We start from the raw sequence: 15,587 nt of genomic DNA on the forward strand, positions 1-15,587 counted from the left end.
GGCCAAAATACCTAGATCTAGCCTGAGGTTTGTTATCTGTGTGACCTCAGGCAAGGCACTTAACCTCTTAAAGCCCCAGTCTCCTCCGCCATCAGGTTAGCACAGCAATCACTCCTATCTGGGGGCAGCTTTGAAGTTACAGCTGGAAGTGATCACCTGGAAGTGTTTAAGACTTGCCAGTTGGATGTTCTGTGGCTCGTTATTTCAACAGATTTTCTAGTTTCAAGTCCTCTCTTCTTTATTGATCTCCTTTTATCTAACTCTACCTTTAAAATGTTTTACTATTCTCTCTCTGTTTGAGGAAGCTAGAATAACTATGAGCTTCTCTTCCCACCTCATTCTGTTCTTCTCTGACATGCTCTGGCTATCTCTGTATCTCTCTGTGTGTTTCTGTCTTTCTGTCTCTTGTACTGTCTCTTCGTCTTGCCACCCTCTTCTCTCTCTTCAGATGAGCAGAATCAGATATTTGCCCAGATGCTGGGCATGGATGAACCTGACCTACAGCATCAAGCCTTGCCCCTAAGATTCTCCTGGGAAACACAGGGCCAGGTGTTCCCCTTGAAGCCAGAGGTCACCCCCACCCCAGAGCAGGTGTTGAAGGAGGAAGCATGCACTCCACTTCAGAACAAGGGATCCCTGTCATGAACGTGTTACTTATGATTCCATGTAAAAGTATAACCCAGTAGTAACACTTGCTTTTCAATTTGGACTTATAAAATACTTTTATACCCGCCATCTCTGTTGGTGCTCATAATAACACTATTGACATATATGCTATCTCCATTCTACACAATAAGGAGTTTCTTTTATGTAAGCATATGTTTATTGAATGCCTATTATGTGCCAGGAGTGCGGCAGTTAAAAACGAAGGCAGCCATGCAAGCAAAATAACGTCTGCCCTCAGAGGAGTGGGGGGTTGGGGGGAGAGGGGACAAGAGAGAATGAACAGTGAAAAGTGCTGTGAAGAAGAGGGAAGCCAGCAAGGGATAGGGCGGGGCCGGGTTGCTGTGTGAGGTAGGCTATCAGAGAAGGTGACATTTGAGAGATGGGGATGCAGCTTAGTGGCTCACCGGTGAGTCCCAGCCTGGACCCAGAATACAGTCTTCTGACGCTCAGTTGCTTGCTGTTTCCATTACCTCACACCTGGGTCTCTAACAATTAGTCATGTGCTAAACAAGCATTAGTCTTTGACTAGATCCAAAAGACAGTTATATTCAGTAATCACAAATAATTTGATTAAATGTGAATCCTTACACTTAGATTTCTCCTTTTAAAAATTCACATACAATTCACCACAGTTTCTACCCAGTACCTTCCTTTCCCTATTGCACTGTACCCAAATATGTTTCTTTTCCTCCATGTGTGAGAGCCATCCTTTAAAAAACAAAAACAAAACGAGAAAATTGTACCTTTCTGTAACCTGGCTCTCCTTTCTGGAACTTTGCCCAAAACCAAGCAGGAAACATACAATGCTTACCTAACCACCTATCTACATATAATCATACCGTTTCCGTTATCTCTGAGGCTTATAGCCGAAGGACAGGTAATTCCAAAATGGCGACTTACAAGAACATCCATTTATTTGCTCACAATCCACAATCCGGGTAGGAAGCTGAGTGGTCTCCTGCTGTCACTTGGGGTCTCTTGGGCCGCTGCTGATGTCTGACAGTGTTGCTGGTGTTGACACTCCCATGTCAGATATGTCAGGTGGAGGGCTGGCTGGCATCTTCTCCCCTCACATGGCGACCCTGACAGGAGAGCCAGACTCTTATGTAGTGACTCAGGGAAACAAGACAGAAAAGCAGAAGGTGCCAGGTGGCTAAAAGCACTCATACAGCCTCACTCGCCCACATTCAGTTGGCTAAAGCAAATCTCAAGACCAGCCCAGATTCTCCAGAGGAGAATCAGATCTCCCCGAGACGCAGGAGGAGCAGCCCATACATACATGGGAGGAACTGTTGGCGGCCATATTTGAATGCAAACTACCACACTCATCTGTACACACACAAATAACACACACAGGACTGTGTCCAGAAAGTGGCAGTTGACTCTTAAAGATGCCAGTCATGGTAGTACATCCTCTTTCTTGGTTTACTTTCCTTAACTCATTCCAGTATACATTCTTTTCTCCTGTTTTTCTGCGGTTCCAAATCTGCTGCTCAGGCTTCCTTCCCGGCTAATACTTCTGCAACAAAGTACAAGGGAAAGACAATAAGTTTTGCAGGCAGACCTCCTGGGCTGGATTCCTTGCTCCTCCTCAAGCAAATAACTTAACATCTGCAAATATCCATTTTTTCACCTATAAATTAAGATAACAATGTCACCTAGCAAAGAGGATTGCTGTGAGGACAGATGGGATGACATATGGCAAGCATACAGCACGAGACGTAGGCTTAACTTAATATAGGTTCTTTTTTTTTTTTCCTTCTCCCCCTATCTTTCCCTAACCCCAGAACTCAAAACACCCCCTATGTCACTGTGACATGACACAGTCAGAGAAACAGGCCCAGGGAGGCAGGTTCCTCATGGTTTCTGTTGTACTGGTGCCCATTTGTACCTGAGCCATTGGCCCTTGGACAGGTTGCTTAGTCTCACGATCCCTTGTTTTCCTCCTCTGTAAACTGGGGAACATGGTGGCACATTGCTCACAGGGCTGTCAGAGATAAATAAGGACAGAACCTAGCACAGGGGAAGCACCTAATAAATGGTTGTTATTGTAAAAACAGAATAATATGGTATGTAAATTGATTGACGTTCCTATGTAGCCCAATGCCTTAAATTGAATCAAGTGCCCTTGAAAACCAATAGTGCCCCTTTTCCCGTACCATTCTAGGGAATCTCTATTCTGTTCCTTTAGGACAAGGGTCCCAAACTATGAGAATGGACCACAAAAACTGGGTTCCCCGTTGGTCCTTCCAGATTTCCAGAACTACCAGGTGAAACCCAAATAGTATCATCTTCTATTGATCCTTTCCCATGTTAGAAACTCACCTAAAGGGACCCTGGGAAGCAGAGTCTATACTTGAAATAACACAGGGGAGCAGTCTGGACAGCAGTTCTCCTCTAAGACAGCCCTTGCTGAACACCCTTCCTGCCCTCAGACTTTGGTTCAGATGTCTTGTGCCATCCGAGCCCTTCGCTGACCCTCTCTTCTTCTTGTTCTCTGTCTTACTTACACCTGCCATACAGGGTGTCAGGAGGTGTGAGGTTACTCCTTTTCTAAATAAAACAGCATCTGATGTCTGCTGATAACCCATTTAGGTAGGAAGCCCGTACTCCAGGGTTGGGACCTAAAAAGAACCCCTGTGTGTCAAAGAGGGTGTTCCTTTTTGCCAAACCAGAGCAAACAAGTATCGAAGTGTTGATTACCTCATTTGCAGATGATGCTGTTCTGAGATGCCCCCCGCTAGCTGCATGTTCTCTTCCCAGTGGTCACAATTCTTGGCTTAAAGTCAGCTTGACCTTTCAGGCTACTGCCTCCTGCCAACCCGGACACCAGCCTCTTCCACCTCGTGTACGTGGATGCCATCGCCATAGCCATTGTTGGCTTTTCCGTGACCATCTCAATGGCCAAGACCTTGGCAAGTAAACATGGCTACCAGGTTGATGGCAATCAGGTAAAAAATCCTTCATTCCCTGCACGTGTTTCATTATGGTATAATCACATGCTGGGCTACAGAAGGCAAACGATTTGGATTTCTCTGTCTTGTTAGAAGAACTTCTAGTTTGATGTTGGAGGTATTAGAAACATGTACTTCTTTTTTTTTTTTTTAAAGATTTTTTTTTATTTATTTATTTGGCAGAGATGACAAGCAGGCAGAGAGAGAGGAGGGAAGCAGGCTCCCCGCTGAGCAGAGAGCCCGACATGGGGCTCGATCCCAGGACCCCGGGATCCTGACCTGAGCCTAAGGCAGAGGCTTAACCCACTGAGCCACCCAGGCGCCCCAGAAACGTGTATTTCTTAAACACTACAGTTTTTTTCATTATTTATGTGCATTAGATCATCAGAGCACTGAGGTACCATACTACCTCATATCACGGGTAGGGGTCCTGCTAGGAAGAGGTAGCCTTTGATGGGAGGCTTTCAGTTTGCCATACACCGACAGATGTTATCCCTATTTTTTTTTTAAAGCTCACAGCCTGAGGGGCACCTGGGTGGCTCAGTGGGTTAAAGCCTCTGCCTTCGGCTCGGGTCACAGTCTCAGAGTCCTGGGATCGAGCCCCATATCGGGCTCTCTGCTCAGCAGGGAGCCTGTTTCCTCCTCTCTCCCTGCCTGCCTCTCTGGCTACTTGTAATATCTGTCTATCAAATAAATAAAATCTTTAAAAAAAAAAAAAAAGCTCACAGCCTGAGAAGCAAATGTTTTTCTAGAACCATTTCTGGGAAGACTTTCTTGGTTCATTAAACTTGGATATGTGATTCATCACTCAAACTCCACATTATATTTTCTGCCACCTCTTTTTAAAAAAAAATTTTAGAAGGATGGGAGAAGGGGCAAAGGGAGAGTAAGAGAGAGAATCTTAAGCAGGCTCCACACCCAGCACAGAGCCCAACGCGGGGCTCGACCTCACGACCCTGAGATCATGACCTGAGCCAAAATCAAGAGTTGGCCACATAACTGACTGAGGCCCCCAGGTAGCCTGCCACCTCCTTTTATAATCTATCTATAGAGAAGATATTTAATCTGAATACCATGAGCCATAATTTTGGCATGACAATGTCTCCTTTAACAACTGTGTATTTCTAAGAGAAGATGAAATGCTCCACATTCCCACCAGACACAGTGATCCAACTAGGACAACCAGAGTTAGCCATGAGAGCAGGGCTCACCCACAGGTCCCAAGAGGACACTGGCATGTGCTCCTTGAAGAACAACAGTCCAAGCATGTAGAAGATGCCAACCGTTCTGGATACCAATAACTCTCCTGTAACAAAAATAGTTTGTCCCTTTTTGCTGCAGATTTCTTTTTACCAAAAAAACTATTAATTGTGTAAGAGAGTGTGTTTGGGAAAGTGGCGAGTAGGTAGTGAGTGCAGCTTTTGCCTCTGACAGAATAAAAGCTCCAAGTTTTTTTCATGCTAAAAAAAACTCTTGTCTCTGGAAAGAGAATGAAGAGACAGCTACTACAGAGCATGTATCTTAAATGAGCCATCATGCCTTTTTTTTCCTGAAGAGTGACTGACCTCTCATGTGCTTTGTTTCAACATGGAAAAGGAGCTCATTGCCCTGGGACTGTGCAATTCCATTGGCTCACTCTTCCAGACTTTCTCCATTTCATGCTCCTTGTCTCGAAGCCTTGTTCAGGAGGGAACTGGAGGGAAGACACAGGTGTGTATACTACTGGCCTCTGAGGACTGGTAGTTTGGAGTGCTAAATTTTAATCCCTTGATTCTATTCGGAACCCAAACAAAGCCGCTGTGTCTGAAGCCTGGTGTTCCAGTGAGCTGTGTAGTGAATCAGAGAAAGGCATGAATGGTTGAAGTGAGTCGCAGGTACTGAATCTGTAGGGAAGAGGTATATTCTCCAGTTAAACTGAGAATTACACAACACTGCCTGCTACTGGTGAATCTCAGAGTTCAGAAAGAGATGTTGCCGTGAGAGCCTGAGGCTGGATATGGATGGTCAGGATGCCAGCACCGTCAGTAGAACCTTCTGCAGTCTTGGAAATGTTCACTATTTTGCATCAGCTGATATTCCAGCCACTAGACAGATGTGGCCTTTGAGTACTGGAAATGTGGGAAATGCAGCCAAGACCTGAATTTTGCGTCGTATTTAATTATGATTTTGAAAATGTAATAGCTAGATGTAGTGAAAAGAAGGGACTTATGTACCCCAATGTTCATAGTAGCAATGTCCACAATTGCTAAACTGTGGAAAGAGCCAAGATGCCCTTCACCGGACGAATGGATAAAGAAGATATGGTCCATATATACAATGGAGTATTATGCCTCCATCAGAAAGGATGAATACCCAACTTTTGTATCAACATGAGTGGGACTGGAAGAGACTATGCTGAATGAAATAAGTCAAGCAGAGAGCGTCAGTTATACGGTTTCACTTACTTGTGGAGCATAAGGAACAACAGGGAGGACATTAGGAGAAGGAAAGGAAAAGTAAATTGGGGTACATTGGAGGGGGAGACGAACCATGAGAGACTGTGGACTCTGAGAAACAAACCAAAGGTTTCGGAGGGGAGAAGGGTGGGGGGGTTAGGTGAGCCTAGTGGTGGGTATTAAGGAGGGCACGTATTGCATGGAGCACTGGGTGTGGTGCATAAACAATGAATGCTGGAACACCGAAAAAATAAAATTTTTTAAAAATGTAATTTTTTTGGTGTTCCAGTATTCACGTGACTACTGGCTACCACATTGGACAGCAGAGTCTCCTTTGACTCTTCTGGTCCTTGTGGGTCTTAGGTCATTATTGCCTTTCTCTCACCCCAGGCAAGGGCATTTCTGTCAGAGTTTTTAATCATTTCAGCCTCTATTTAAAAGCTGTAGGAGAAAACAAAACTTGAGAAAGGGGTGTGGGAAGTAGTTAGAGGTTTATATAGTGGCTTTGATGAGTTGCCTGAATCCGTATTTTCTTGATCTTCCCGCAGTGATTATCAAAAGACTAAAAGCCCCTTCCATGTGTCTTCTCTCATTCAGCTTGCAGGTTGTTTGGCCTCACTAATGATTCTGCTGGTCATATTAGCCACCGGATTCCTCTTTGAATCATTACCCCAGGTGCACAGTTGGGACTTGGTGTGAAGTGTTTCCATGTGTAGAGATTTTGCTATTTCGTTTGTTTATATTTTTGTGGCCGTCTCATGGGTTTTTACTGTAACCCTAGCACAGTGGTATGAGAAAGGGCCAAGGCTGGGACCAAGATCCCACTCCACAATCTACAGCCCTGCCCCACAGTCTGGTACCTTGGGAAAGCCATCTTGACATCTCTGGGTATGAGCTTCCTTATCTGCAAAGTGGGGGTTTGGACTGACTCATCTCCAAGGTCCCTTCTCCCTTTGATCTTCCATGACCTTGTACTTCCATTAAAAATCTGAGATGACCTTTACTCTGAAGACAATTGTTTCCCAATCTGTTTAATCTAGCAGAGATGAGGGACGATACAGAGTGGAGAAAATCATAGTGTAAGAAGACCACGGGTGAGATAATTCCTCGAGTACCAAGCTTAGTTCTGAACCTTTTAACCACCATGCAGGTTTGCTAGTAGGCTATAAGCCTGGTTTTCCAAGGCTCATTTTAGCTAACCAAATTCTGGAGATCCAGGTGTTCATGGCTCCAAAGTACCATCACTGCTGCGTGCAAGTCCTGCGCAGGGCGTGGGGCGGGCAGTGAGAGGACAGTGAGGAACCAGCAAAGGGGGCTCTGCTGCCACGAGAGGAGATGCATGTGTGATGTGCTGCTCTGTTTCAGGCTGTGCTGTCGGCCATTGTGATCGTCAACCTGAAAGGAATGTTTATGCAATTCGCAGATCTCCCGTTTTTCTGGAGAACGAGCAAAATAGAACTGGTAAGTAACAAAGATGATTGTTAGGTTAATATGTCATTGAGACACGTGGATGAGTGCTGGTAAAAATGTGAGAAAGAGAAGTTAGTATAGTCATTTGTTATATGTGGTGTGTAGTCTGGCAAGGTTAGGTGTGTGTATATGTGTGTGTGAGAGAGAGAGAGAGAGAGACTCTTAGGAAATTTTTAACATGATTCTACATAAAACTTTCTGTCTTTCATGTAGACCATCTGGCTTACCACTTTTGTTTCCTCCTTGTTCCTGGGATTGGACTATGGTTTGATTACAGCTGTGATCATCGCTCTGCTGACTGTGATTTACAGAACACAGAGGTGAGTACAAATTGGGATGGATGTCATTCTCCTGCCTAGAATTGCAGTGTTGACTTTAAATATATTCTATTTGTTGGGCACCTGGGTGGCTCAGTGGGTTAAGCTGCTGCCTTCGGCTCAGGTCATGATCTTGGGGTCCTGGGATCGAGTCCCGGCATTGGGTTCTCTGCTCAGTGAGGAGCCTGCTTCCCTCTCTCTCCCTCTGCCTGCCTCTCTGCCTACTTGTGATCTCTGCATGTCAAATAAATAAATTAATTAAATCTTTAAAATATATGTATATATTCTATTTGTTGATAGATGCCATTAGACCGGGAGCATCTTGGTTGTGAAGGGGATATTCCTAGAGTCCAATCCCTGACATATAGGGTGTATTCTGTGAAAGCTTGTTGAAGGAATTCACCCAGAAAAACAGTTCACAGTCATACCATATATTCTAATGCACAAAGCCCTGGTGCATACCTGCTAAGAAGCACCAGGGCATTATGGCAAGTCCATGGATGTGAGATCAAAGACCTTGAGCCATATTCTGGCTTTGCCCATCCCTCTGACATTGAACAACTCACTCCACTGGGTCTCAGTTTCTCATCCACACAGCAGCAGAAATAAGCCTCATGTGTAGGATATAATAGGGGAATATAAGGTGCTCAAGCACTAGTATATGTCATTATTACAGAATCCAGTTTGAGCTACATTGTCCTATAAAAAGAGGAGGGATCTCGAAAATTAGTGTTTAAAATCTATTCAGACCAAACTTAAGAAAACTTCCTTCTAAGCTAATGAGTTTTTTTTGTTTTTTGTTTTTTGTTTTTCCCATACCTTCAGTTGATTACCACCTCTAGGAGTCAGAGCCTCTTATTAGAAACCAAAAGAAAGATCTCCTCCCCTGCTTTAGAATGAGAGTAGGAAGACAATTCTATTGAGTGGATGAGAGTTGGAGTTACACATTCCCTGGCATGGCTTGAACTCTGCACCATTCACTTTTGCTCCCATCTTTAAATGCCCAGGTCTTTTGTTCTAACCAGATTGTGTGTGTGTGTGTGTGTGTGTGTGTGTGTGTGTGTGTGTGTGTGAAGAGTGTGTGGATGTGTGTGTCGTGTGTGTCTGGGGCAGGCTGTGGAGGCAGGCCGGGAAAGGCCCTGGGAATGTGATCCATGTGAAGCTCTCTGCAAAGAATACTCCTAAGCTCACTAACAAGTCCATACATGGCATGTAAACTTTGCAACTTCCTGTTTAAATTACATATGGGGCCTGGAGACAATGGCGTTTTTATACGCTGTCCCTCTGTCTTTAGTCCCAGCTACAAAGTCCTTGGACAGCTTCCTGACACTGATGTGTACATCGATATCGACGCATATGAAGAGGTAGGACTTTTTTCTCATTTTAAATGGTAGTAAGCCAGATAAATAAAATCTTTAAAAAAATAAAAAATAAATATTTGTAAGCATGTCATGGTATTGGCTGACTAAATATCATTTTTACGAAGGACAAAAAGTGGGGCTGAAAAGGAGGGGTGTTGCATTTAGAATGAAAAGCATTTAGAATGAATTTACTCTCTGGATTCAGTTTTAGAGTTTATACTCTACATTAATTACTCAACTTCCTAATATTTACTTTCCCTATTTCTTTAATGAGGATAAATAGATATTCTTGGAATTAAAATATATATTTACCAAATACTGAACCTAAGAGGATGGTTTGTACGTGCACAATTTTGCACCTTCAAAATTGTGCAATTCCTTGATTTGGACTCTCCTTAGGGGGCATCTAGAAGACTTGTATAAAACCTTTTTAAGGGGCGCCTGGGTGGCTCAGTGGGTTAAGCCGCTGCCTTCGGCTCGGGTCATGATCTCAGAGTCCTGGGATCGAGCCCCGCATCGGGCTCTCTGCTCTCTAGGGGAGCCTGCTTCCTCCTCTCTCTCTGCCTGCCTCTCTGCCTGCTTGTGATCTCTCTGTCAAATAAATAAATAAAATCTTTAAAAAAAAAAAAAAAAACCTTTTTAAAATTAGCTTTGTCTCTTTGGTTTGCCTTATGTTTGGGAAGAAATTCTCAGACTCACAATGAGCTACTGAGAAATGAGACCGGTATTTAGATTGTTCATTCTTCCTCCCTCTAAAGAATTCTGTGGTGGGTTTGTCACTTCCAAGCTGCATTCTAGAGTTTTTCCAGGCTCCTGGGTAAAGCATTCACTCTGTTGAACTTGGGTCTATTTCAGCTCCTGCCTGCATTCCAGGGATGAACCTGCCCTCCCTACCCGCTTGCTTTCTTTTCTTTTCACTGTAACAGTTTTCGGTTCCTTCTTTGCGTTTTATGGTGAATATGAAACAAAGACTCTTAAAAGAAATGTGAAGAAGTGCATATGAAAGGCTTTCTCCTCAGACCTCCTTCCTCCAGGGCACGAGTAGGTAGGCTAGAGGGATGGGATTTTATCTAAACATGAAGAGGGCTGTTAGGGACCTCTGCATTGATTTTTCAGGTTAGAGGAGGGAGGCGGGTGCAGCTTTGACTCTGAAATATTTCCGTGTGTTAAATTCACTAACATTTTATTTCTCAGGTGAAAGAAATTCCTGGAATAAAAATATTCCAAATAAATGCCCCAATTTATTATGCAAATAGTGACTTGTATAGCAGTGCTTTGAAAAGAAAGGTGAGTCCCAAGAAATTGGTTATTTTTGAGGGGACCTGTGGATTGACAGGAATGTGAGGGACAGTTAAATGTCTTGATACACCTTTTATACTATTTCATTCTCTCTCTCTCTGTAAATGGTAAAATATGCATAAAATTTACCATTTTCAGTAAATTCAACATTCAGCAGATGGAATTAAGTACATCCACACTGTTGTATAACCAACACTACTAACACCACTAGTCATTCTCTTTTATCATGGGCACCTACTACCTTTTCAAAAAAAAAAATTTAAGAAAAAGAGTGAAAAGGACGCCTGGGTGGCTCAGTCATTAAGCGCCTGCCTTCGGCTCAGGTCATGATCCCAGAATCCTGGGACAGCCTCGCATCGGGCTCCCTGCTCAGCAGGGGAGCCTGCTTCTCCCTCACCCATTCCCCCTGCTTGTGTTCCCTTTCTGTCTGTCTGTCTTTCTCTCTCTCTCTCTCTCTCTGTCAAATACGTAAATAAAATCTTTAAAAAGTATCTGAGAGTACATTTGAAAAGTACTCCTTTAAAAATTCTCTTTGAAAAAAAAAATAAAAAATAAAAATTCTCTTTGATACTTCAGGGTGTTCCCTGCTGCATCCTGCTAAATGCACATTAGGATAAGGAGAGTTACTCATGTTTCTTTAATGAAGGAGTCGCTCAGCTCAGGGTGCCTGAGGGAAAGATAGAGCGAGAGGTGGGGTGATAACTTGGCTCCAAGAACAGTCACAGGGGAGATTTGAAATGTATTGCATTGGGGTGGGTTCCTGGGTGCCAAGAAGTGATTTTGCATGGATTGCTCTTCTGTAAAGACAGGAGTGAACCCAGCACTCATAATGGGAGCGAGAAGAAAGGCCATGAAGAAGTATGCTAAGGAAGTTGGAAATGCAAATGTGGCCAACACAACCGTTGTCCAAGTGGTGAGTGGTCTCCTAGCTGTAGCTTTCCCTCTTCCCTTGATCTGCACCGCCCCCCACCTTCATTTGTGATTGAAGTCTTAATGCAACAGGAAGCCCCTAAAAAAGGAAAGCTTAGAAACAATCGAATTACCCTTTATATATTAAAGATACATGGTAAGGTCAGTTATGAGAATGCTTCTGAGAAAGGTAGGGATATGAACCCCAGAAAACATTGTTTTAAAAAAAATACAGATCACACAATAGTACCTTAATAAGTTGTACCAGGTGCTGCATCAGAGATTCAGTCAGCTGATAGTAAAAACAAAACAAAACAACCTCAAAGGCTGGATTTTGTTGTTCAAGCATGTGGTAACTTGTGGCCATGCTGAAGTTAACGGAACTGTTCTAGAAGTGAGCAGAAATTGGATATGCTGACTAAGGAGAGTGGATTTCATTGGACAAAACCAAGAGGAGGAAGAGAAAAAAGAAACTGAGCCAAAACTGAATATTATGTACACATCCTTTTTCTGTCCCATTACAAGGTGGGGATATGGCAGATATTTTAGAAGAGGTCTGGTGGAGTCAGTGGCTTGAGAGGGCGGGGACTAACTTTCCCATATAAATCTTTCTCGGAACCAACACGTGAGCTGTTCATAGACTTCTGGTTTGGTTTACCTGTTGACAGGACGCGGAAGTAGACGGAGAAGATGCCACAAAGCCTGAAGAAGGGAATGATGAAGTAAAATATCCCCCGATAGTCATCAAGAGCACATTCCCTGAGGAACTGCAAAGATTTATGCCCCCCGGGGAGAATATTCACACCATCATTCTGGATTTCACGCAGGTCAACTTTATTGACTCTGTTGGCGTGAAAACCCTGGCTGGGGTAAGCATCCCCTTAGATGAGGCCTTTCGTAGCTCTGTGCTGTCAGTAAAATCAGAGAGTTGAACTAGGGTCCCCTTTCAACTCTTAAAATTCTTCTTTGAGGTTGTTGTTGTTTTCAACTTTTGTCTGTGGAAAATTTCAAAACCATACCAGAGTAAAGAGCATGGTGTAACGAGGCCCACCACCACAGCTCATCAGCCTGTGGGCAGTCATGCTGCATCCAAACCCCCCAACCTCCCACCACCCCCCACCCGCTGGCCCCTTCCCCAACCCAAAGCACATTCCCGCCATCGTTCTTTGTGAATATGTCAGGGGATAGCTCTACAAGAAGATTCTTTTACCAGTCAGTACCCCAACCCCTTTATTACACCTACATAAAATCCAAAAAGAATTCTTTGATTGCCCTCGTGATCACCGTCCATATGAAAATTAAGAGAAATACAAAATTAGTTTTAAACGTTTAGCTCAAAGATGTGTAATTACCAAAGCGAAATAGCTCAGGTGAAGGCACTAGAGACTTGTGTCACTAAGTACAGACTGGTAGAGACTTGCCTCGGGCCCAGAGCCGAGAGAAACTAAACTTTATTTCAACATTATTACAGATTGTTAAAGAATATGGAGATGTCGGTATTTATGTGTATTTAGCAGGATGCAGCGGTGAGTATGCTTCTAGAATGGGGAGAAGTTTTAACATTTTGGGTTCATTTCTCTCTTTTTTTAATAACTTTTAAAAAGTTTGGAATTATTTTCCCTGAATTTTAGTTTCTGGCAGAAATGAAAATTATTCAGGGGAGGGAAGGGGAAAAAAAGAAAATTATTCTTCTGAAAATCACTTTGAAGCTAGCTTTGGAATTAGTCACTCACACACCCCTCTCCTGGGCTGTGGTGGCAGGCCTCCTGACCTGGACTTGGAGGGGAGGAGCTCATCAACCACTGTTCTGGGCTGGTACATTTTTTAGTAATTCTTTAACGGCAGCCCTAAACATAGTTCTATAAAATCATTTAGGTTTTTCCATGACAATGCCTGCTGTTTTTGCTTCATAATAAATTTTGTTTGAAACTGTACCTGCAAATGAAATCTACACAAAGGCATCACTTTTCCCCCGCCAGGATGGCAAAAAGGAGGAATGTCCGACAGCATGCGCCGTAGGCACTCCGTGGAGAACAGGGACTCCCAGATGTTGCTGGCAGGAGTGCAAAATGGAACAGCCTCTGCGGAGGGCAGAGTGGCGTTATCTTTCCCAATTACAAACGCACTTTACCCTTTAACCGAGCAAATCCAGCAATGAGCTGTACATGCTCAAAATGACACACATACGTGGTTGACCATCTAAAAGCAGTTCTAGAAACTGATTACTGTCTATAAAAAAAAGGCTGGAAAAAAGTGTCAAAGAAAAGGGACCACTTAAATAAACAAGGATATATCCACACAATAGAATACCATGTAGCGGTTAAAAAATAATAATTTTTAAAAATCCAGAATTTTATATATGTAAAATGCTAAGGAGATACTTTGGGTAAGAAAAAAGGGAAAAATAAAAACATATATTTATGTTTACTTATATTTGCATAAAGAACTACTGAAAGAATATGTAAGAAAATAGTTTCCTGGATAAAGAAAATGTGATATGTGTGTGGTGTGATATATATACTGATGTGTACTACACGCACACACACACTGGAATATTACTCAGCCATCAAAAAGAATGAAATCTTGCCATCTGCAATGATGTGGATGGAACTAGAGGGTATTATGCTAAGGGAAATAAGTCAGAAAAAGACAAATACCATATGATTTCACTCATGTGGAATTAAATAAAACAGAGGAAGGGAAAAAAAATAAAATAAGATAAAAACAGAGAAGAAGGCAAACCATAATGGAGGGGGATGGGGTAACTGGGTGATGGACATTCAGGAGGGCACTTGTCAGGATGAGCACTAGGTATTGTATGTAAGTGATGAATCACTACATTCTACTCCTGAAACCAATTTTACCATATATATTAACAACTACTATTTAAAGAAAAAGTTGAATTAAAAATTTGAAATTTAAAAAAGGAAAATAGTTTCCTGCTACTACTGGGGTATGATATCATGGGGACAGGATTGGAGTGACACTTTTTACTCTATCATTATAATATTTAAACTATAGAAGAGTGCTCTTCTTTTTTTTTTTTTTTTTTTTTTTTTAATGGTCAAGACGGATACCCAGAGTGTGGACTGATTTTCCTTTCTTCTTTTATAGCCCAAGTTGTAAACGACCTCACTCAGAATCGATTTTTTGAGAACCCGGCCTTGAAGGAGCTTTTGTTCCACAGCATTCACGATGCGGTGCTCAGCAGCCAGCTTCGGGAAGCCCTCGCTGAGCAGGAGGCCTCGGCTCTCCCTCCCCAGGAGGACTCGGAGCCCAACGCCACTGCCGAAGCATAGATGAAGACCTCGGCTGGGATGGGGTAGGCGCCTCTCCTGAAATGACTCATCGTTACACAGTTTAAGTACTAGACACTAGTTTTTTCTTCCTAAGGGTAAATATCAGTAGTCAAGGCTTGATTTGGAGGGTGAATGATGCATAGAAAGATGTATCTTACTTGTGGGTTTTTTTTTATTGAATATTTCAAAGATAAACTGGCCTCTTGTCTGCATTTCTCGTGCAGTGACTTTTTTTTACTTAAATTCGATTAGCCAACATAGAGTACATCCCTAGTTTTTGATGTAGTGTTCAGTGATTCGTTAGTTGCGTGTAACACCCCGTGCCCATCACAACACGTGTCCTCAATACCCATCACCCAGTTTCCCCATCCTCCCACCCACCTCACCTTCTCCAACCTTCAGTTTGTTTCCCAGAGTCAGGAGTTTCTCATGGTTTATCTCCCTTTCTGACTTCTTCCCATTCAGTTTTCCCTCCCTCCCCCTGTGGTCCTCTGCACTATTCCTTATGTTCCACATATGAGTGAAACTATATGATAATTATCTTTCTCTGCTTGACTTATTTCACTCAGCATAATCCCCTCCAGTTCCAGCCACTCCGATGTAAATGGTGGGTATTCATCCTTTCTGATGGCTGAGTGATGGTCCATTGTATGAATGAACCACATCTTCTTTATCCATTCATCTACTGAAGGACATCTTGGCTCCTTCTACAGTTTGGCTATTGTGGACATTGCTGCTATGAACATTGGGGTGCAGGTGCCCCTTCCTTTCACTATATCTGTATCTTTGGGGTAAATACCTAGTGGTGCAATTGCTGGGTCATGGGGTAGCTCTACTTTTAACTTTTTGAGGAACCTCCAGACCATTTTCCAGAGTG

The 15,587-nt window shown here is 43.0% G+C and overlaps 1 protein-coding gene across 3 annotated transcripts in view; it reads left to right on the top strand.

Annotated features, from left to right (window-relative positions):
- The window catches only part of LOC111155272 (solute carrier family 26 member 5), a 29,554-nt gene extending 14,844 nt beyond the window's left edge, over nt 1–14,710 (top strand). The window contains exons 8-18 of one of the 3 annotated variants that reach the window (XM_022515398.1): nt 3,470–3,617; nt 5,217–5,330; nt 6,653–6,730; nt 7,421–7,516; nt 7,739–7,845; nt 9,137–9,206; nt 10,398–10,490; nt 11,308–11,415; nt 12,080–12,280; nt 12,883–12,937; nt 14,526–14,710. In XM_022515398.1, coding sequence (XP_022371106.1) covers nt 3,470–3,617; nt 5,217–5,330; nt 6,653–6,730; nt 7,421–7,516; nt 7,739–7,845; nt 9,137–9,206; nt 10,398–10,490; nt 11,308–11,415; nt 12,080–12,280; nt 12,883–12,937; nt 14,526–14,710 — 1,255 coding nt within the window. The remainder of the gene's footprint in view (nt 1–3,469; nt 3,618–5,216; nt 5,331–6,652; nt 6,731–7,420; nt 7,517–7,738; nt 7,846–9,136; nt 9,207–10,397; nt 10,491–11,307; nt 11,416–12,079; nt 12,281–12,882; nt 12,938–14,525) is intronic. The other 2 variants (XM_022515399.1, XM_022515400.1) reach the window with 2 other exon arrangements.
- The last annotated feature ends 877 nt before the right edge of the window (nt 14,711–15,587 follow it).

This window comes from Enhydra lutris, unplaced genomic scaffold (assembly GCF_002288905.1).
Source record: "Enhydra lutris kenyoni isolate GAN:26980312 unplaced genomic scaffold, ASM228890v2 scaffoldscaffold40, whole genome shotgun sequence".
Lineage (NCBI taxonomy): Eukaryota > Metazoa > Chordata > Mammalia > Carnivora > Mustelidae > Enhydra > Enhydra lutris.